Here is a 23,469-nt window from a genome sequence, read left to right as displayed (position 1 = left end):
GGTCTTTTCCCTCTAAACCTGGCAAGGAGTGCCCAGCGTGGCACAATGTTGGTGACCGCTTGGTTGTGAAACAACTCGACATGGCTCACCCCAGGTCCCTTGGGTCCTCGGATAAACCTGGACAAGGCAAATGAAGCAGTATTCATTAGCCTTTTATATCCTGACCCCACTTCACAAGATCGAGGGGCTTAGAGAGCTTGAACCTCTTCTCCTTGATTTCTTAAAAAAGAATCTCTGAGGAGGGGGAGGGGAGCCACCTGCCAGGGAAACTGAGTGCCTCACAGGTGAGAGCCTGTACTTGCCCCAGGCCTCTGGAAGAGACTGTGTGGTCTTAAATGACTTCATATGCTAACTGGCACGTCCATGCCCTTCTGCCACACGTCTCCCCAGACTTGTGAGTCTGAGGTCATGATGCGGGTGAGTCCGTTAGTCACGCCCAGTGCTGAATCCAAGAGCAAAGCCCAAACCCAGAAGCACCATGAGGTATCCCTCGGCTCCAGCTAGAGAATGAGCCCCTCCCTCCAGGTGGGAAGTAGGCTATGCAGCTGTTCAGTCCCTCCCTGAACACATCCCACCCACACCCACCGGCCCTACCATGACCTAGTCTCCACCGAAGAGGCTGCTTTTGGCCCAGGGGAGTCTAAAGCAAAACCAACCGCTGAGAACCAAAAGAGGCCACTTGAGATCTATTTCCTAACTGCGGAAAGATTTAAGGCTTCTCTTCCAGCGGAAACACGATCAGTAGTCAGGAGCATGCTGGGATCTCGTACTTGGTGATCAGGGGTTTTTTGTCATTAAATTGGCCCTTTGTGCTTGGCCCCATGACAGCCAGGTGAGACCACTGGCGTGGGGGGGAGGGCGCCTCTAGCTGCAGGAGCCCATGAAGTTCCTGGGTTGGGCTGACTCCCAGCACTTGGGGGTGACGTGTGGGTCCACTAGCCAGCTCCCTTATGGAAGCACCATGCTAAAGTAGGTGGAGTTGCCTCCCAGAGACCTAAGTCCACTGCCTGCTGACCTGGAAATAAGCAAGGTTTTCCGAGTGTTAGAGAAGTTAAGCTCTGTGTCGGACTGAGAGGGGGGAAAAAGTTGTATTTGTCTGGGAAGATGGGAAGATGTTGAAAATAGAATGGTGTGAAAGACACAGGAAAGCAAATGCTGAATACCTGTGGTGCGCCATCCCTGTTTCATAGAGGAGGTGACTGGAGCTCAGAGGGATTCGGTGATCTCAGGATCCCAGCCCTGCAGTTAGGAACTGCAAAGCACATCTTGACTCCAAAGCCCAGACTCTTAACACCTGCCCTGCCCTGCCTTACCCTACTCCTCCTTACCAGGGCATCATGTTCTTGCTATTAAAGAATACAGATGGTGGATGCAGGTGTGGGCCACACACTGTGGAGGACAGGGGACAGGCACCCTGCCTCATGTCCCTCTGCCCCTCGTGCTGAGCTCAGGCCTGGCCAAAAACAGCTGGCAGCCTGAGCACGTGATGAAGGAGCTATGGCAGGGAATGTAGGGCCAGCCGGGCCTCAGCAGGACTGAGGTTGGCAAGCCATGTGGCTTACTTGTCCAGCTCAGCTGCAGCTCGGCCCATCACAGTGTAGACTCCCGATGCCACTTCAGGTCCCAGGAAGGCTGGGGTGCCATGCAAGGCTCACAGTGGCAGCGGACGCAGAGATCTTTGCAGGCTGCAGCGTGGTGCCAGAGGCTTCCTAGCGGAGCCCCTGGGAAGCTGAGGAGGCACCCTTGGTGCTCACGACAGCAGGAATGCTGCCTTGCTCAGGAGTCTCCTGAGGAAGTGGGAGAGAAGGCAGGAGGAAATTCATCCCTGGGATTGGTTCCCTTTTGTCATTCATCCCAAGCATGATTGAAAACCATGAAGATCCTGAGCTGCCTGGGTAGGATTCAGTGCTGTTGCCCAGCAGTGCTGCTGGAGGTCTGGTTCGGTCCCCACTTGGCCCGGAAGCTGGCCTGTGGCTTACTGAGTGGAGGCTGTGTGTGGACACACAGTCAGGGAGCGATGTTCTGTGTCCATTCCTCCAGATAGTTTCTCTTCAACCAGAGGGAAGGGGTTGGGGGGATGAAGAAGGGAGGACAGAGGGCCCTGCCTAGTTTACTGCTTCTCTGAGTGCTCAGAAGACTCCAAGCCAATGGGCAGAGGTGCTGGGGAGTTCGCGTGTGCCTGGTGGGCAAAGGCACAGAGATCCCACTCCAGGGGGCAGGAGCTGGGTAGGGCTTTCCACCCTAGGCACGGTGCAGCTCCCATCGGGCGACAACTCTGTCACAGAGTCAAGAGCTGAACTCTGAGCCACAGAGACCTGGGTTCAAGTGCTTTTGGCATACAAAGAAGGCAAGTGAACATACTTGTAAAATGGGAATAACAGTAGTACCTCTTGCCTTAACAGCCTGATGAGATCTGCTATATCTAAAATGCTCAGAAAATGCCTGTTTACGGTCCAGGGTGGCACAGATATGGGAGAGATTTAGGGGTTGTCTCAGCCATATTTCACTACAGTTTGTGGACACAGATGGTCTGAGCTGATGGCCCCTCAGAGAGCCTCCAATCCATTATACAGAGGGGAAAATCAAGGCCCAGAGAAACTTGCCAAACCAGGGATAAAATACTTCTTTCTGGAGCTGCCCCACTCCCTGATGGCAGGGGCAGGACCCCATATACAGGCTGGGCCACCACCTTCTGGGGCTTCTCCATCCACAGCTCTGCCTTGACCTGGTTGGCCTCTCTCAAATTATTAGTATGACTTCCCTATAGACCAGGCCTCCCAGAGATGAGGCCCAAACACTGACATGATTTATAACTTCATGCAAACCTCCTGCATTGCCTTCATAGGAAGGAGGGAGACCTTCAGACATAAATGATTAATCCATTAAAATAAAAACACACTCGAACTCCCCCACGGTTCAGACAAGTAAGGATTCTTTCTCAAAACACAATAATAATCTCCCAAATCTGTTTATTACTCCAGCTTGGTACTTTTGTGAATGTGCCTCTTACTTAGGACATGTTTATGCTGCCTTTCACCTTGGAAATGATCCGTGCTTCCCAAAGAAAACGGGCCTTTGTGTTACATATTCAAATGTTTTCACTGGAGGGTTTTGCAAATTTAAAAGAAAGTGAATGTGTTTACCCAGAATATATTAATTTCAAATGATTTTTTGGTGTGTGAATTAATACAAAGGAAGAGGGGAGATGAGGGCCAATGGAAAACAGGTGGGTCTTTGTTGCCGGCAGGAATTTGTGTGTCCCCACCACCCGCTCAGTCTCTCACAATGAAAATGCAGGACTTCTTCTGACAGGGCCCCATCCAAGTGGGGGCCAGGGCCACCAGGGTCTTTGACGCCTCCATGCCCAGTCAGCTTCTCGGGCTCTCCTATCCTGGCAGGAGGCTGGGTCCAGAGCCCTGGCTCTAGTAGGATTCGCATGTTCTGTCCAAGGTGATCAGGGGCTTCATCCAGAGCCTGGGCCTGTTCCACACCAGCTGTAGGATTGATGGCTGTGTCACCACACACAAGGAGGACAGTTTGGTTCTGAGGGCAGTGAGTAAGCTCCCACCCCACTGATGAGATGATTTTTTTTTTTTTTTCTTAAACATTGTCCTGTCAGGTTTCCAGTTAGCAAGTGGTCGGGTCAGGGCACGATGGGCTTCTCAGCAGAGCTTGTGCAAAGCAGTGAGCGAGGAAGACCCAAGGGGCCTAGGACTGTGCACAGGGTCCCTAGCTGTCCCGCTGTTGTCTCCTCCACGCCAGTCCAGCAGGACAAAGGAGGGGAGGCCTGAGCCAGCAGCTTCCTGGCCCCGAGAGCCTGCAGTCTGTGTTCACGGTGACCTGGGTCCTGCCACCCACTGTCCTTACCTCTTGGCCCCCACCCCGCCCCAACTGCTACAGCCCATGAATTTGCACTGATTGTTCCCTTGGCTGACAATGCCTCCCCCTCCTTTGCTGCCAGCCCCTCGTGATCCTCCAGGTGTCAGCATAATCTGTATCCCACAGATACGTACAAGTCTCCTGCAGGCCATTCACAGGCCGTGGGTTGGAAACCCAGCAGTGAGCAGGCCAAAATCTCTGTCCTCTTGGGGCAAGTCAGAGGGTGTTAAATACTCAGGAGGAGAATGGAAAAACATATAGGATAAGGAAAGTCAGATGAAAGGTAGAAATGGGAGAGGGGATGGCAAGTGAAAGCCTTACTGAAAAATTGACATCTCTGACATCTCTGTCAACTTGCTGGGAAAGTCACCAGTCCCTCAACAGGATCTTGGTCTGAGCAGCCGCAGGGTGGAGTGCCCATTTTCTGAGACAAGAGGAGGTTGGAGGAGCAGGTTTGGGGAAGAAAGTTCAGGAGCTCATGCAGACATGATAAATGCTAAGGTGTTGTGCACCCGGTTGGGTTTCTGAGCTTGAAGGTGAAGGGACATCCGGGACCAAGGAGGTGCGGTCAGCTGTGCCAAATAGTACAGATGAGGACAGAACTGGACACTGGGGGCAGGGTTGGCATGTGGGAGCCATTGGAGAAGAGCTGTTTCTGTGGCGTGGTGGGGAAAATCTGATGGGACTGGCTCAAGAGGCCGTGGAGGAGAGAAATTAGAGCCCCCAAATATGGACATCTCTGCAGGGTGCTTCCAAGGAGAAAAATTGGACGGTATCGGGGAGTGAAGGTGGGGGAAAGAGGTTTGGGGTTTGTTTTCCCAAGGTGGAAATTAAATGCTTCTCATGGGCTGATGAGAAGAATCATTAGAAAGGGGGAGAAGGCTGCAGGAGTAGGAGGGATGTGCTGGAGCAATGTGTTCTGCAGCGGGTGAGGAGGCATGCTGTCTGGGGACGTAAGACTCAGAATGGGACGAAGGAAGAAGAAGGCTGGCAGTGGTGCTGAGAACCAAGGGGTATGCCTACCCCACGGACCAGCCCACTTCAGAGGAGGAAGAGGTGAGAGAGAGAGCCAAGTCCCCTTAAGAGGCTGCAGGAGAAGCCATGTCGCCAGGTTTCCATTTGAGCGAGAAGGTGAAAGAACGTTCATACAAGAGTTTGAGGATATAGGACATTTTGCTGATGGCTGAACATGAGTTCCAGAAGATACAACCGAAGGTTTTGGGGATGAGGGATGCCCCAGAAGCCCAGACTTCTTGTGAATACTGACATGCTCCTGAATAAGGGGCAGGATGAAGAGTGTCCTAACCACCTCTATTTGCAGAGTTGGGGCCAGACTGGGAAGGGTGGGCCTTGGAAGATGGAACATGCAGAGTTCTGAGAGGTTGGAGGCCACAGGAGGCGTGGTCTTAGCCCCAGGATGATTGTGGCTCACAGAGACCCATGGCCAGCAGGGGGCGCCTCTCACCATGAGAACATCTGAGCAGTATTTCAACCGCTGCCAGTGCAGGTGTCTTTGCCCAGTAGACAGTCATGTATTTTTAAGTGAATGACTCATTCCACACCCTTGACTTTCAGTCACGTTTCACTTTGTTCTAGAATGTTGCCATGCATTTCAGTTGACAGTTAGCCCTGAATTGTCGTCTTCCAAGTCAGAACTGACTCAGGATCTCACCTGGAACCTGATAGGTAGAAGCAAATCCTCCAGCCCCATCCCAGACCTCTGAGACCAGACCCTGTGCGGTGGTCCCGGTGTAGTTTTAACAAGGCCCCCAGGGGATGCAGATGCACGCTTCAGTTTCAGAACTTCATGGGTCCACAGATGGTATCAAAGGTCAGGGCTGAGGCCAAGGACTGTCTTCAAGGCTGGTACTGACCACTGGCCATCTATCTGAAGAAGCCAGTCCACACACCACCGGTTTAAATTTACCAGATCAATAGACAAACTTCCCATCAATTGAGGGATGGGCACCATGGGTGTATGGAAGGTCAGTATTTCCTTTGTGAGGTGGAGAGTGGCTCCTACTGGGTTCTTTAAGTTTTCCCAGACCCCTGTCCCCGTGCCCCAAAAGCTCCCCCAGCCCCCACCACCCTGTAACGCTTATCACATTTGGAGTTCATTGTTTAATCACCTTCCCTGGGACAGAAGGCTCCGTGGGGATATGGACCAGTCCCATCTTCATTCATTCTTCTGTCCTAATGCCGGCCACCGAGTTGTATTTAATAAATGTTGGCTGCGTATAATAAATTGACCGAGCTTTGTAAAACCAATCCAAACCATTAATGTGGTGCCTGACCCAGAGGTGGGGATTCCCTCAGCAGTCCCCTGCCCCTCTCCACCCCCTCCCTGCCCCCCCCCTTGCAACGTTTGCTCTTGTCCTACTTGGTAATATCTGGTGTGAAAAAGTGCCCGTCATCGCTGTTGTTTTTCAAAATTTACTCAGCTGTTCTTGCACATTTTTTCTTCTGGGTAAGTTTTAGAATTCTTTTGTCAAGACCTCACCAACTGATTTGAATTGCAATTAGATTAAAGGTATGGTTTAATTTGGGGTATCTCCTTTCTTAACCCCAGTACATCTTCCTATCCCAGAAAGTCTCTCTACAATTACTCAAGTCTTTTTTTATGTCCTCAGTGAGATTTTACCATTTTTTTTTCACTTAGGTCCACCGTATTTTCTGTCTGGTTGCTGTCAGTAAGTAAGCTATTAGTTGTGTATGTTTTGGTACTGGCCCCCGTATTGCATTCACTTATTAAACCTTACTACTTTTGGGTTCATCATCGGGAGCATATCCAGGTAAAATACATTTTTTTTCTCCATCCTTTTAATATTTGTGCTTCTCATTTCTTGCCTTCAATTGACTGTCACACCTGCTATAATGGTGAGTCTGATATTGCCTTCCTGCCTTTTCATTTTTTCTTTTTTTTCCAACTTAATATTTCACCAATCTGAAAAGAATGGTGCTGTTTCTTCTTTTTATAGAGATATTCCTCATTGTAGGAAGCGAGTATGATTCTGTTCCTATTTTATTGAGGTTTTTTTCCTCCAAGAAATTGATTTTGCATTTTTTTCAAAAGCCCTTTCAGTGCCTAGCAAGAGAATCAAATTTTGACTGCCTGTGATTTTGGAGGTGATTAATTATAGATTTCCTGATAGTTAGCCACTGAAACATATTATACTTGGTCATGGTATGCGCTTTTATTACCATGCTAGACTTGATTTGCTAATACATCCCTTGGGATTTTGGTTCATCTAGTCCTAAGTGAGTTAGGTCTGTAGTCATCCTTTTTGTGCTCTTTGGCAGGTTTTAGTGTCCAGGTTATACTAGCTTCATGACCTAATTTGCAACATCCTCTCTGTCATAGGCTATAGGAATGATCCATTCCTTCAACATACTAAAGAACCTACCTATGAAACTAGTCAGGGTGACTTTGGGTTAGTAGCACTTTTTTCCAACCACATTACTGATGTATAATTGATATACAAAAAAACTACACGTACTGAATGTATACAGTTGGATGAGCTTGCACATACGTGTGTACCCACGGTACTGTCACCACGATCCCGGTAATACACATAGCCATCACCTCCAAAAGTTTCCTTGTGTCCCTTTGTTTTTGTTTTTTAGTTTTTTGTTTCTGGTAAAAATGTGTAACTTGAGATCTATCCTCTCAATGGATTTTTAAATATACAGTACAATATTGTTGACTTGTAGGCCATTTGCTATGCAGAAGATCTCCAGGGCCCATTCATCTAGAATAAGTGAAAAGTAGCACTTGAAAGTTTTTTAAATAATCTCTTCTTGACTAATTCGTGTTGGTACTTTTAAGATTCTTTTTCTTTCTTGAAGTATAATTGACATACAATAGCCTATTAGTTTCACTAGTACATCATAGGAATTCATTATTTTGGTATGTTATGAAATGATCCCCATGATAAATCTACTTAATAACCAGGAATGGTGGTTACGATATTATTGACTGTATTCCCTATGCTGTCTCTTACATCCCTCGACTTATTTTATAACTGGAAGTTTGTACCTCTTCATCCCCTTCACCGATTTTGCCTACTCCCCAACCTGTCTCTGCTCTGGTAACCAGCAGTTTTTCCTGTATCTGTGAATCTGTTTCTGATTTGTTTGTTGGTATGTTTTGTTTCTTAAATTCTAGGTATAAGTGAAATCATATGGTATGTGTCTTTCTCTGTCAGATTTCACTCTCTCCTTTCACTTAGCAGAATACCCTTCAGGTCCTTCATTGATGTCACAGATGGTAATATTTTATTCTTTTTTAGGGCCGAGTAATGTTGTATTGTATATATGCCTCATCTGCCTTATCCATTCCTCTACTGATGGACACTTATGTTGCTTCCCTATCTTGACTATTGTAAATAATGCTGCAGTGAACATCAGTGTGCATGTATCTCCTCACATTGGTGTGTTTGTTCGGTTCAGATAAATACCCAGAAGTGAAATTGCTGAATCGTATGGTAACTTGTAACTTTTTGACGAACCTCCATTCTATTTTCCATAGTGGCTGCCTGAATTTATATTCCTACCAACAGTGTACAGGGGGTGGTTGTTTCTCCACATCCTCACCAACACTTGTTGTTTATTGAGTTTTTGAGCTTAGCCATTCTGACAGGTATAAGGTGTTAACTCATTGCGGTTTTGATTTGCACTTCCCTGATGATGAGTGATGATGAGCATCTTTTCATATGCCTGTCGGCCATCTGGATGTCTTCTTCGTAAAAATGTCTAATCAAGTCCTCTGCCCAATTTTTAATTGGGTTGTTTGTGGATTTTTTTATATTAAGTTGTATAGGTGCTTTATATATTTTGAATACTAACTCCTTATCGGATGTGGGATTTGCAGATATCTTCTCCCATTCTGTAGGTTGCCTTTTAATTTATTGATGGTTTCCTTTGTTGTGCAAAAGCTTTTTAGTTGGATATAATCCCACTTGTTTATTTTAACTTTTGCCCTTGCCTGAAGAGACTGGTCCAAAAATGATTGCTAATATTGATGTCAGAGAGCTTGACCACCTATGTTTTCTACTAGGAGGTTTTGGGTTTCAGGTCTTACATTCAAGTGTGTAATACATTGTGGATTTATTTTTGTATATGGTGTAAGATAGTGGCCCAATTTGGTTCTTTGGTATGTAGTTGTCCAGTTTTCCCAACACTATTTATTGAAGATTCTGTCTTTTCCCCATTGTATATTATTGCCTTCTTTGGCATAGCTGTAGTGACCATATGTACATGGGTTTTTTTTCCTAGGCTCTCTGTACTGTTCCTTTGATCTGTGTTTCTTTTTTTCTTTCTTTCTTCCTTCCATCCTTTCTCCCTTCCTTCCTTTCTTTGTTTCTTTCTTTGCCAGTAGCAGACTATTTTAATTACTATAGTTTTATAGTATAGTTTGAAATCAGGGAGTGTGAAACCTTCAGTTTTCTTCTTCTTTCTCAACATTGCTTTGTCTATTTGGGTCTTTTGTGATCCCATACGATTTTAGGACTCTCAGGTCTTATTATTCATGATTTTGTGAATAATGCCTTTGTCATTTTGATGGGGATTGCACTGAATCTGTAGATTAGGTAGTATGGACATTTTAACAGTGATAAATTCTTCCAATCCATGAGCATGGAATGTCTTTGCATTTGTTGATGTCATCTTCAGTTTCTTTCATCAAAGTCTTATGGTTTTCAGACTACAAGTCTTTTACTTGAGGGGCACCTGGGTGGCTCAGTCAGTTAAGTGTTTGACTTCAGCTCAGGTCATGATCTCACAGTCCATGAGTTCGAGACCCGTGTCGGGCTCTGTGCTGACAGCTTGGAGCCTGGAGCCTGCTTCAGATTCTGTGTCTCCTTCTCTCTCTGCCCCTCCCTGCTCATGCTCTGTCTCAAAAATAAATAGAAACATTTAAAAAATGTTAAAAAAAAAAAAACCAAGTCTTTTACTTGGTTGAGTTTATTCTTAGATATTGTATTCTTTTTGATACAATAGTAAATGGGATTGTTATTTTTTTAAGTTTACTTCTTTTGAGAAACAGAGAAAGTGTGAGCAGGGGGAGATGCAGAGAGAGAGAGGGAGAGAAAGAATCTCAAGCAGGCTCTGTACTGTCAGCGCAGAGCCCAACACGGGGCTTGATCTCACAACCGTGAGATCATGGCCTGAGCCAAAATCAAGAGTCGGGCACTCAACTGACTGAGCCACCCAGGCACTCTGGGATTGTTTTCTAAATTTCTCTTTATGATAGCTTGTTATTAGTGTATAGAAATGCAACCAATTTCTTTTTGTTGATGTTGTATCCTCCAGTGTTACTGAATTCATTTATTAGTTCTGGCAGGTTTTTTTGTAGAGTCTTTAGGATTTTCCATATTTAGTGTCATGGCATCTGCAGATAGTGACAGTTTTCTTCTTCCTTTCCAATTTGGCTGCATTTTATTTTTCTTGCCTAACTGCCATGGCTAGAACTTCCAGTACCATGTTGCGTAAAAGTGGCAAGAGTGGACATACTTGTCTTGTTCCTGATCTTACAGGAAAAGCTCTCAGCTTGTCACCATTGAGTCTGATGCTAGCTGTGGGCTTGTCATATACACCCTTTATTACATTGTGGTGCATTCTTTGTATACCCACTTTGTTGAGAGTTTTTATCATTAAGGCTTCCTTTTAAGTGATCCATTTCATTGAGCTTTTCATATTTATTACCTATAATTGATTACAGTATTTTCATATTTTTTATTTTTATTTTTTAATGTTTATTTTAGAGAGAGAGAGCAAGCACAACTGGGCGAGGGGGCAGAGAGAGAGAGACAGAGACAGAGACACAGAATCTGAAGCAGGTTCCAGGCTCTGAACTGTCAAGCCCAACACGGAGCTTGAACTCACAGTGAGATCATGACCTGAGCTGAAGTAAGATGCTTAACTGACTGAGCCACCCAGGCGCCCCTATATTTTCATACTTTTTAATTCTCTGTGTTCTTTCTCTATTTTTTTCACTGATCTAACTTGCCAGAAATTTGGCTTACTGATTTTTATAGACATCCAAGTCTTAGATTTATTTATCAGTTCTATTCTTTTTTGACTAATTGATTCAGTCATTTCTGCTTCTTTCTCTATTGATTCTTCTCTCACCTTCTTTAAATTTACTTTATGTCTGCTAGGCAGGCTTGTATAAATAAATGGTGATCTAGCAAGAGCCCAAGTTTATTAACTCCCGGGTCATGGCCACACACATTGTAGTACTCTGGGTGTTCTCTCACCTTCTCCAACTCCCCACCAGTCTAGTGCTCCTAAGCCCCCCAGTTCTATCTCTAAGCTCTTGAATTACACCCTCCTGACCAAAACTCTATGATATATCCAACTTGAACACTGTTCCTCCCTCTACCAAATTCACAGCATAAGGAAATTGTCTAGATAAATTACTGTCTCTTTCCTCATTGAACAAGAGAGAGAGAAGGGAGATGCACGTTCATGCTGTAGGCAGCCCTCCAGATAGGCCTTTGCTAGAGCCCCATTTACCTCCTCCAGCCCAGTAGCCTGATCTGCACATCCTGGAGCTCTCCCCCAGAACCTCCAACAAAGAGAAACTGGGAAATGACTCAGATTGTATTGTTTGTTAAGTCTCTATGTGGTTGTCACAGGGTGCCTCTGAGCTCTTGTTATGAAAACAGCTCTGGGATATTCTGAAGCTGGATTCATGTCCTTTGCTGGTTGTCCATTTGGCTTTCTCCTCGCCCCCCACTTTGCCCCACAGGTGAACCAGAGAAAAGACATGAAACTCAGACTGAGTTAATGAGATTATTAATAGCCTCCCAAAGAGTTTTGAGAGGGAATTGCACAGTCCATGTCTCATGGGGCAATGGAGACTTTCCTTTGTCCTCAGCCCAGCCAAGCACAGGTCACTGGACACCTTGCTCACATTCTGGGGTCACCAGCAGCCTCCTTCTCCATAAGCATCAACTTGTTCTACCTCTGGTCCCAAGAAAAATCTCTCTCCTAAAGTACTGAGATGCTTTCTTTTCTCAGACAATACTTCTGGGAAAATGTAGTGGCCTGCTTCAGGAAGAATCCATCTTCCACCTTTCCACAAGGTGTGTATTGAATTTAATATCCAGGTGCCTTTACATACACTCTCACAGACCCGTTTTGGAAGTATGTAAAGTATATGGATAAGTAAGAGCCCTCGAGTCCACTGAAAATGATAATTATTTCATTTCCTGGGCCCAAAGCTACGGGTAGGAGGGAGGATCCTCCAGTCTTCATTTCCTCCAGGCGCCTCTCCCACAGACGGCTCAAGTAAGAAAGGCCAGCAAGCTGTGGAGGGTGCTGACACCTTGCCCACCCACGTTTTTCTCATGAGTGGGACAGTCACATCCTTGGCCCCGAACTTGACTGCCAGGGCCCAGGGCTGAGCTATGCAGGCCACACTTGCCTTCCATCCACAGTGCAGGGGGTAAGAAGTGAAGAAATAAGAGTGATCCAGTGGAATGATCAATGGACTTCCCCGGAGTGGTAATGTAATTAGCAGCCCTGCCAGTCAGTGACCAGAAGTGCTTTGCGAAGCTCTTCCTGCAAAAAAATTAAGCCCCTGTCCAATGGCTTTCCCATAACAGAAATAATATATCTGAATTTTATTCATTTAGAAATAAATTTGCAGCGGCTGTTGCTCTTTACATGTAGCGGCTGAATAGCATTAAATAGTTGGATGTCTTTCTGATCATATTTAGAATAATGATGAAAGCCATGAATTACAGGGTACAAAGGCTGACATGTTTATTGCTTACAATCCATTTTATAGCCCTTTCTTCTAGGGCTTGCGTTGCTGAACAGGGTGATTGTAAGCAGGTTACAAAGACAACTCCAGACTTGCCTGTCGGTTCACCCCTCTGGAGCAGGTCTCGGGGCCAGAGCACAGGCCTGAGGCCAGGCGGGGGCTCTCTCTGACCAGCACCAACTTGATCCACAGTCCCGCCAGTCATCCGTGTGTACCCGGAGACCCAGGCGCAGGAGCCCGGGGTGGCAGCCAGTCTGAAGTGCCACGCAGAGGGCATTCCTATGCCCAGAATCACTTGGCTGAAAAACGGCATGGACGTCTCAACCCAGATGTCGAAACAACTCTCCCTTTTAGGTAAGAACTGCCCTCAGTGTCGCCGTGCTATTCCCATCAAGTTCCAGCTGACACTTTCCCCAGGAATGGAAATGAGACGCATGATTTGTTTCTACGTCAGATAAGCCAGACGTGTTGAGAGCGAACAAATGTCTCCCCAAATTTTCCGGCTATCTGGGCCAACGCAGGTCTTGCGGGCTTTTTGAGCACAATGATGACAAACTGCCAGTCAGGTCTCATGCCACCTTCAATTTATTCAGCTCTTCCAGCCCTTCCTGGGTGTGTATCACAGATGTTGGCTGCCCTCAGCCCTGCCGAGGGGTTGTGTTTCTAACCTCAACACTGAATAGAAGGGAGACGGGAGGGGGGCACCGCGGAGAGTGGGGGGGACCCAGCTGAGCAGGCCATATTGAGCACTGTCCTTCCTCCAGCCAACGGGAGCGAACTCCACATCGGCAGTGTTCGGTATGAAGACACGGGGGCGTATACCTGCATTGCCAAAAATGAAGTGGGTGTGGACGAGGATATCTCCTCACTTTTCATCGAAGACTCTGCTAGAAAGACCCGTGAGTCCACTCTCGTCTTTAAGCTCCTCACTGAGCTGGTTGGGGGGTGTCTGGTGCAGGGGTACCAACTGACCAGATCCAAAGCTACCAACATGAGCCCCTGAAGACAGGGGGAAGCCCATATGTTTCTGTGCTTAAAGCTGGGAGCAGAGGTGCCCAAAGGTGAGCAGACCTTCCCTGGCAACCTAAACAAAACCCAGAGAGGGAAACTCCCTGGACAGCAGACAGAGCCCAGGACCACAAAGAAGCTCGCATATCCTAGTCCCAGTTCTGCCTCCCGCTTGCTGTATGACTGGAACCTCTGCCCCTCCCCCAATAGAATTCTTCATACTATCCACCCACCGGCCAGTGGTTCAGACTCCATACATGATAGACTACATAGATACAAATTCATGAATTGTATCACGTGCTGCCATCCCGCCATGGCCCAGGAACTGGCCTGGGCACACATGTACAAATAACCTTTATACTCCAGGGATAGAGCCTACCCAGCATGCCCCCCGTACCCCCCTTGTAGCCACTGCCACCAAGTGGCTCTGCAGGTTGATTTCATAGACATGGGTGATAGACTTAGTCTCTTTCCCTTGTTCAGAGACTCCAAGCTGAGTTTTCATCATCCAACGAGATAATCACAAGTGTTTCAGATGGTCTTCCTGTGAGAATCCTAGTTGAAAATCAGCATGGCTTCTGGAAGTAATCCAGGAGCTCTGGCAGAGATGTTGTTCACTCCTGTCAACCACAGAAGTGGAGGATCCCGTTCGTTTCTGTGATCCTGGGACCTGATTTCAAATATTGAGTAGAAATTGCAAGAGTCCCAAGACCTGGAAACGTGTGTCCAGGTTCAGAGTCCTGTCAGCGTGCTGTTGCTGGGGCAGTGAGCGGTGCAGACTCTCTATGTGGCAGAGTAGGTAGCAGTATGTCCGTGAATGGAACCCTTACAGTCAAGACTCTGACATTTCTTTCTTCTTTTTTCCTTCCCTCAATCACGTTCCTGCTTCCCTATTCTCTGATGCTGTAGTTGCAAACATTCTGTGGCGAGAGGAAGGTACCAAGCTTACTTGTTCTGTGTTGTGCTTGTGATCACCTGTGCTCAGCCTTCCATCATGGGCCATCTTTCTGCGAGCCACCATCTGCTTTTCCAGACACCAAGCAGTCCTCACAAGTCGAGTCCATAGGCCAGATTAGCTGGGAGGGGCGGAGGTCAATGTCAACTCAAATGGCACACACTGAGAAGCAGATTCAAAACCTGCTAGTCTCTTTAGTGGACCCCGGTCCATTAGAACTTAAAAGTGGAGAGTTGCCGTCTAAAGCTATTTGAAACTCCTCACTGAAGCAGACTACTTGGCAGGGGCTCCTGGTCAGAATGGGCCTTCAACTTTTTTCCAGGAGCTAGTACCAGTGTTGGGGGTTAATGCACACTTTGAGGCAATGGCAAAGAAAAAACCCACCACGATTTCTGTCAATGTATGTTTACATGCATAGTTTTGACATGAATAGACTTTTTTTTTTCAATATATGAAGTTTATTGTCAAATTGGTTTCCATACAACACCCAATGAACAGACTTTTTAATTTTATATTGATGAAACCATCTTCAGGTAACAGATAGGACCATAAAAATATTGTCGTTTTTATACATCGAAAATGGTCTAACACTGACAGTTCACGTGCTTCAAAAAATAGGCCCGTGTCAGAGCTGGGCTATAGAGCCTGAGTCACAGCTTGGGGTGTATGTGCATTTGTGGACCTCAGCCCAACGCAGCCCGTCCACCAGAGCAGAGTTCAGATCACCTTGAGGTAACTTATTCTCCACTTCAGCAGACAGGGCATGGGGGAGGAGTATGAGAAGCCACAGAACGTACCGTGTGATTTCAGGGCTAAACGCTAAATCTCCCTCCTGCAAAACCAGCATATTTACCGTCTCATTTTTCCCTCATGAACATCACATGGTGTTAGGTAGACTCTAGCGTGTGCATGCATACCCATGCTCAGAACGGTTTCCCAAATGTCAGGCACCACAGCTCACGGTATGTCTTGAGAGCAAATCAGAAGCAGGGCCTGGAAAATGAGGACTTGCTGCCAATAGGCTTTAGGATTCCTTGGAAGAATAAGTCGTAGCGAAGGCCACTCACCATGGACAGTTGTCCCTTGCTGCTGCTTGAACCTAGCTAGTAGGCTGCGATATGCACAGAGAGCTTTCATCATCTGTCTTTAAGAGGTGGTATTTTTCTAAGGTGGCTTCATACAAAGGGGCTCAAGTTTCAAAAGTGGAGACCGGCAAAGCATGCAGGAGGCCCTAAGATGTGTGCAAGGCAGCCATTAGTGGCCCCCACTCAAGGCCAACTTAAGACCCACGGCTGCCTTCGGGCTTCGGGCTGGCAGGTGCCGCCCTCCTAGTAGACAATGCAGTGCTGAATCCATTCCATCCCACCTGCACAACCAGGCTGGACAGTTCAGAGCTGGAGACGGACATACAGAAACAAAACCAAACAGGTCACAGGCTGCGGGGAACTGTCCAGTCTCACCACAAGATGTGGGATGATGAGGGCACACAAAAGCAAAGAAAGCCCCCGTAGTACAAGCTAAACTCACACAGACCCTTTCAGGGGGCTGGGTCATGAGGCCTGGTCTTCTGGGAAGTCAGGTGTTTGTTGAGTCCCACACTCCATTGCCTACTGGGAGGAAGGCACTGTGCTTGGCCTCACACGTGGCTACACCTGCAAACCCCACATGGAGTCCACTGAATTTTCAGTGTGATGCTGCGTCAGAGAGCTGTCGATTTTCCAAGAGGCCCCAGGAGGCTGTTTCTGGGGTTTGTGCTTTTGCAGGGACTTTGACCCCTAGGTGTGACCAAGAGAATTTTGCCAGGTGAGAATGTCCAGAAGAGAAGGCCCTGCTGAGGCAAGATAAATGGGAACAGAGCAAATATGTGCCAAAAGCTGGGGTGCCCTGAGAGCAGAGATGGGGTGCTCATGGGGGCTACTTGGTCTGGCTCTCAGGGACAGGCTTCCCAGCTCCCCAGGACTCCCCACTGGGACCTGTGCAGGGTGCTCCCAGCACTACTAGCTTCTGAGAGGCTAGGGTAATGCTGCTCCCAGTAGCAGGAGCCCTCCTGCCCAGAACCCCTCTCAGCACAGTTAAGACTGTGCCATGGAGTCAGGGACCTCTGTCCACACTGGGAACCACAGGCTCTGATGCTTCCTGGTCACCAACAGCTCAAGGCCCAGAAAACTGCCTACAGAGCCACTGGAAGCAAGTGGAATGGCGGCTCCTATTTGCCTGTTATATTGTTTTCTTTCTTGTTTAAAAATTTTTTTTAATGTTTATATTGTTGAGAGAGAGTGCATGAGCAGGGGAGATGCAGAGAGATACAGAGAGAGTGAATTTCAAGCGGGCTACACACTGTCAGTGCAGAACCTGACATGGGGCTCGAACCCACAAACCATGAAACCACGACCTAAGCCAAAACCGGGAGTCAGACACTCAACTGACTGAGCCACCCAGGTGCCCCTGTTTTACTGTTATCTAACACTAAAAAATTTACCCAGATATTCAATTAAGTCAGTACATTGGTTTTCTCAGCATGCTAGGAAAAAGCCTGTTTTTCATAGATTTAATTTTCTTAGCGTTTGTGAAAGTCTGTTTAATATTCTACCTTCATGAGAAATGAAGTAAGGGAGAAAGAGATAGAGAGGGGGATTCAAACCTCACCTATCTTTGTGCCCTGTTTACCTTTTATGGAGAGGAACAGTGAGGGGACAGAGCCCAGATCAGGGGCTCAGGGTCCAACCCCAGCTCTGGCATAAATGCAAGTAACCTCAACCAAGCCCTTTGCCTTCCTTGGACCTCAGGTATTTTGTCTTTAATAAGGGGACTGAACTAGCTCCTCCCAAGGCCCCTTCTCTGCTGCTCTGAGGGGGTTTCTCCCCAAGTGACCACAGCCCTGGGGGGTGATGGGAGCACGCAGGTGGGTGCAACCAGGCAGGCTCTGTTGCCCGACACGGGGCTGCCACAAAAAAACCAGTAAGGCAGGAGTGCCTGGGTGGCTCAGTCAGTTGAGCATCTGACTTGGGCTCAATTCATGATCTCACAGCTCGTGGGTTCGAGCCCCGTATCATGCTCTGTACTGACAGCTCAGACCCTGAAGCCTACTTTGGATTCTGTGTCTCCCTCTCTCTCTGTCCCTCTCCCATTCACCCTGTCTCTCTCTCTCAAAATTAACATTAAAAAAAAAAAAAGGGCGGGGGTGGGGGCGGAGAGGTGGGAGCAAGCTGTCTTGAAGGAGGGGTTTTCTGGCACAGGCAGGGCAGGACTAAGTTGGCACAAGGGGGTACCAGCCACAGCGCTCTCAGGACCCCACATTCCCGGAGTGGTGCTCTATGTAAATGTGTTTAAAAATAAGGAGCCTTTTGTTTTTCTGGCGTGATCTGATCCATCCTGATTTGACTAGTGGATGACAAGCAAACAAGGAACACTCTGACTTTCAGAAGGAAAGGGCAAATGCATGTCAAAGCCAGAGCTGTCATTTATTGGAAAATTTGTGCTGGTGGCCAACCCTCGGTGCCCTAGGACAGAGGTGTGTGTCCGGAAGGACAGCCTGGGGCCTGCAGAGCCCTTGATAGGCTGTAGTGATTTTAAGCCCTCTGGCACTTTCTCTCCTTGCTCCCCACACACCACTTGCTTATCTTACATCACCTTGCCCAGGACGTGCATTTCATGCCTTTACCACAGGCACCCAAACCGCAGGTTTCATGTGTGCATAATGTGGCATGTGACCCTGTCGAGGGGCTAGTTGCTGTGGGGTAGCATAACCATGGCTGTGTTTGCTCCTCCCAGGCCTCAGTGTGGGAAACATGTTCTATGTCTTCTCTGACGATGGCATTATCATCCTGCACCCCGCGGACTGTGAGATCCAGAGGCACCTCAAACCCACTGAGAAGATCTTCATGAGCTATGTAAGTTTCTGTGCCGGGGGCACTTCCAGGTCATACACAAACAAATGCTGAACACTAGTCTTTGACCAGTGTGCCCCTTGATTTCTGAAATTCCATTTGCTAGATGTGGTGTGGCTCTACACGCGTTCCAGGGCTCGGGAAGGAACACGTGGCGGAGGGTTTAAGGTCTCACTCCTTCGTCAGGCAGCACCTTCTGTGCACAGAGCCTGAGGTGATGACCAGGGCGTACAAATGGGTTTCTGGTCCCAAGTTCAAAGGGAAAGGATGGACACAGTGGTGTGAACAGCCAGCCAAACAGGCGCTGCTGGAAAGATGTACCAGGTGCACTGGAACCTTGAGCGAGGCCTCTCCTGACCTGGGGAGGGCAAAGTTAGAGAAGCCTGCTGAGCAGGTGATACCTGGGCTCAGGTTTGAAGAACAAGCAGGAACTGGTGATTTCTAAAGGAAATGTCATGCATGCGGCACATAGAGGCATAAAATGTTAGGTCACATCTGGGGAATCACAAATTCTCCGTATGCCTGGAGGGAAGCATGAATGTGAGAAAGGCCCAAGATCAGGATGACAGTAGCCAAGAGTCAAAGCTGAAGAGTTTTAATAGGATCCTCAAAGGTCTGGGGACCTCTGGAGGACCTGATATGAAGCATGGCCCTGATCAGGTTGCTTTAGAGCAGGTGCAGAGCCCCAGTGAGGGTAGTGATCGGAAGGACTGGACTAGATGCACAGAAACAGGTGAGGAGGCTGTTGTGATTATCCAGGTGAGAGACAGTGGTGACGTAGTCGAGCCAGTGCCAGTGGCAATGGGAGGAATTGAGTTGATTTCAATGCTATCACAGGTCAGATCAACAAAGACCGTGAGGGAAACCTGGGGTCTTGCTGGGAGGAGGAGAGTACTCTTCATTCAGGAGGAGAGGCGGGTTGGGGGGATACAGTTCGTTCTCTAACACTCTCTGAGACATGTGCCACATTCCCAGTCTGCTGCTGGGTACCCCACAAGCAGGGCACATAGGCTCCCTGCCAAGCAGATGACAGTGGCCTGTGATGCACTGAATTTGAGATGCCCACAGGACACAAGCATAGAAACATCCAGAAGGATAGGTATGGAGAGTGGAATGGCATCGGTGAGTTGGAGAGCCCTCGGCTCTCTCGCAGGCAAAAGAAGTAGCTTTAAGAAAGCCGGGAAAACATGGGTCACAGAACCTAAGGAAGGCTAAGTTTACAAAAGGAAGGGGTCTTCAATGAGTCAATAGAGGAGGTTAGCTTGGAGGTTCTCAGTGGCCCCCAAGGAACCAGGGGAGAGAGTGAAACATGTGAATGCCCCAAGTGTCAGAGGCGCTACAAAGTTTGAGGCCAAATGCAAAGTGGCAGTACAACATGGACAGAGGCTCAAGAGATCATTGCCGGCAGCAGGTCTAGGAAAGCCCTTCTAGCCCTCAAGACCCTGTCCACAGGCGTCCCCTAGATGGTCCTTCCCCACCTCACCTCACCCCACCCCACCTGACCCCACGGCTCTACCTCTCCCACTGGTATCCCACTTGGCCTTGGGTTGGTGGTTTCTTGTGTAAGGTATGACCTCTTTCACCAAACCCTAGCTACTTGAGGTTAAAACAATGCCATTAATGCAAAAGAGTCTTCTAAAGCCCCCCATGCCCTCCCCTTGAAGACCTACAGTGAATGAACTGGTGACCATGATGGGGTTGGAGCTCCTGGAGTAAGTGGGCGGGGCCCAGGCAAGTTCCTGCAGCCAGCTTGTCGCATTGCTGTGCTGGCTGTTGGCATGTCTCAGGCTGTTGCATTTCTCACATTTGTAGCTTTGGAACAGCTGTTTTCCAGGCTATTTCACTTAAATTAATCATTTTTTAGAAGTGTTACCCCTGATGAATTTTCCTTGTATGTAATGGTCGTGAAACCATCTAGAAAGAGTGGTCCTAGTTAACTTCTGGCAGTTAAGTTGAAATAATTGCGCCCTGCCACATTGGCACTAATTTCTCATAGATTTGCAATAATATAACCTGTAGCTTGAGGGAAATTGCTCAGATCCCAACCATGACTCAAATTTCCAAAAAAACGAGGACAAGACACGGTAAGAGAGGTCCTCAGGTGTATCAGGCAGCACAAGACCAGAGTAAGCCGTGGAACAGTCCCAAATAATAGTGTGCTCTTCTAGAAAATGCCCAACACCTCCCAAGAGGGTTGCAGTAAAGCAAATCTCTTGTACAAATGCCAAGTGAATAGGAGGTTGGTGCTTCCTCTTTGGGGCCCCTCTGTTGGATTAGGTGTCCCCATTGCCCAGTGGGCAGCAGCATGTGGAATAGGTAAGGACAGAGACTTCTGAACCAGGTACACTTGGGCTCAGATCCCACCTGTGTCACTGGAGGCCTCAGTGGCTTTAGGAAAGTTACCTAACCTCCCCAGCTTCTGTTTTCTCATATGTAAACTGGGATCATTGTGAGGATGAAATGTGACCATGATGACAGGCAGTGGCAAGGGTAGAAGGCAAAAAGAGCTCTGCTCCAAAGCTATTGCAGTCGCTTAGGAAAGAACTGGAAAGGAGATAAGCTCAGGGATTTAGGAGGTCGTCCCTGTAGTTCTTAGTGACTCATTTGTGGCAGACGGCACAGGAGAAGGGAGCATGCTTGGTCTTGGCTGGCCAGCTGGTGCTAAAGACCTCGCAGAGGAGCAGGTAGGGAGTAGAGGAACTGCTCAGGGGTGGATGGCCAAGTATGAGGGGGACCATGGGAGAACCAAGCCAGAACTGGAGAAGGTGGCTCTGAGCTAAAGACACAGACCTGGAGCCATCGGCATATGGGTACTAGCTAAAGCCAGGGCGGGAGACAAGACAGACCACCAAAGGTATGTATGAGTGGTGTGAGTTGGGCACCTGAACAACACCCTGAGGGTCATAGTTAAGGGACAGGCAGATCAAGAGGGACCATGAGGAAGACTGAGACAGAATAGAACCAGAGTCATGATGAAAAACAGGAGAATGTGTATCATGAAATATAAAACAAGGTCCCCCTTTTCACTCATGTATTCATTCAATAAGTGTATTTGAGGCACCCATTCTGTGACAGGCACTTGACTAGGTGCTAAGGACATAGCAGTGAACCAAACAAATCGCCTGCTATCAAGGAGCAATCTAGTGAAAGAAGAGAGACCAAACAGATGTAGACAAATCAATGCATGAAGGTAGCAAATGATAAACGCAGCAAAGAACCTGGTGGTACCAGGTTAGAGGGTCAGAGAGGACTTCTCCATAAGGTGGCCCATAGACAGAGACCTGGAGGATATGAGGGGATAAAGTGTGCATATATCTGGGGAAGGGCATTCCCAGCAAAGGTAACAGCCAATGAACGCCCAAGGCCCAGAGCAGGAGGGTGACACAAGGGAAGAAAAGCATGCCATGTGCGCACACACAGTGGGTAAGGGAGGGAAAGGCTGAAGTTCAGAGAGTAGCGGGAGCCAGAGTGGGCAGGGCCCTGTAGGCTTCAGGAAAGACTTGGATCTTATTCTGAGCAAGAAGAAATATTAATATAGAGTAGAGGGTGTTAAGAGGAAGAGTGAGATGGGCGGACTTACAGTGATCCCCCCAGTTTCTGTGTTGACAACATTTGGGGGAGGAACCAAGAGTGGAATCGAGAAACACAACCTGGATGTGACAGCAGTTACTCAGGCAACAGATAATGTGGCTTGAGGCAAGGTGATGGAGATGGAATCCATGAGACAAAGTCAAATTCTGAATGTGTATGACCTGGGTGAGGGCTGGAGGTATACGGAGAAAAAGAGGAGTCAGAGGTGGCCTCAAGGGTTTTGGTCTCTGGAAGAGAAACAGTGGGGCTGCCATTCTGTTAATGGGATGAGCAGGATTGGGAGGTAAACCTGGGAGTTGATTTTGGACTCATGAGTTTGAGGTATGCATCAAACAGCCAAATAGAGCTAGGTGGGTGCCTGCATAATTCTGGAGTTCAGAGAAGAGGGTTGAACTAAATATAGAAATTTGGGAGTTGTAAGCATGTAGATGCTATTTGATGCTATAGGTTTGGATGAGATTAGCAAAGGGAGTGGATTTTAGAGAGGGAAAGTGGTGCAGTGGCCCCTGTACGTTCTGACATTCAGGATGGGCAAACTGAGCAGGATCAAGCAACAGAGAAGGATCCCCCACTGGGGTGGGATGGAGGAGAAGGAAGCACAGAATAGCACACTGTCAGATGATGTCCCAACTTCAAATAAAAAGATGGCACAGGCTTAATTTAATAACCAAGAAGTCAGTACAGAGCTCTGTGGGAGCCCTGCTGGCTTTGTGCTAAGGAAGAAGAAAGAGTAGGTCACTCTTTTGGAAGTCTGGGCACTGAAAGAAGTTTTCTCTGTGATGGGGGTGCAGAGAGGGAGAGGTTCACATGCAAGAGAGAAGAAGACAGGCCTGGAGGCTGTGGATGAAAAACCCAACAAATAGAGTTACAGCCTCACATGTGGGAGGGGATGAAAGTTGAAGGTTAAGTGAAGCTGGTGACATGGGAGGACTCATGTGCCATGTCTGTGGATTCCAAGAGAGGGACGGAGGAGGGTTAAGGGAGAGGGAACCCATACCTGGCAGGGGGGAATGAGGGATTAAGAAGATATATGGCAGCCTATCTCCTTCACAGGAAGAAATCTGTCCTCAAGTGGAAGGAAATGGCACCCAGTCATGCCAGTGGGCATCGGCAGTGAACATCAGGCACCGGTACATATACGTGGCCCAGCCAGCACTGAACAGAGTCCTCGTGGTTGATGTGCAAGCCCAGAAAGTCCTACAGGTACGTCTCTCTAAGGGAGTGAGGGGGGCTTCCGGTTCTGGGGCACAGCGGCCACATTCCTCTTGGCTTTTTGCACATTCGCCAGCTCCTACAAGAGGCAGTCAGACTAGGGGCAAGGGGCAGGGAGGAGCAAAGAAGGTTCCTGTACAGTTACTCATCAGTATTTATTGCCTACT

General features: G+C 47.8%; 1 protein-coding gene across 1 annotated transcript in view; it reads left to right on the top strand.

Annotated features, from left to right (window-relative positions):
- The window catches only part of FSTL4 (follistatin like 4), a 217,302-nt gene that overhangs the window by 174,950 nt on the left and 18,883 nt on the right, over positions 1-23,469 (top strand). Inside the window, exons 7-11 of the mRNA XM_032593837.1 lie at positions 12,842-13,003; positions 13,414-13,548; positions 14,567-14,593; positions 18,384-18,502; positions 23,144-23,293. Coding sequence (XP_032449728.1) covers positions 12,842-13,003; positions 13,414-13,548; positions 14,567-14,593; positions 18,384-18,502; positions 23,144-23,293 — 593 coding nt within the window. The remainder of the gene's footprint in view (positions 1-12,841; positions 13,004-13,413; positions 13,549-14,566; positions 14,594-18,383; positions 18,503-23,143; positions 23,294-23,469) is intronic.

Source organism: Lynx canadensis, chromosome A1 (genome assembly GCF_007474595.2).
Source record: "Lynx canadensis isolate LIC74 chromosome A1, mLynCan4.pri.v2, whole genome shotgun sequence".
In the NCBI taxonomy this organism is placed as follows: Eukaryota; Metazoa; Chordata; class Mammalia; order Carnivora; family Felidae; genus Lynx; species Lynx canadensis.
This window is presented reverse-complemented; position numbering and strand designations above follow the sequence as displayed.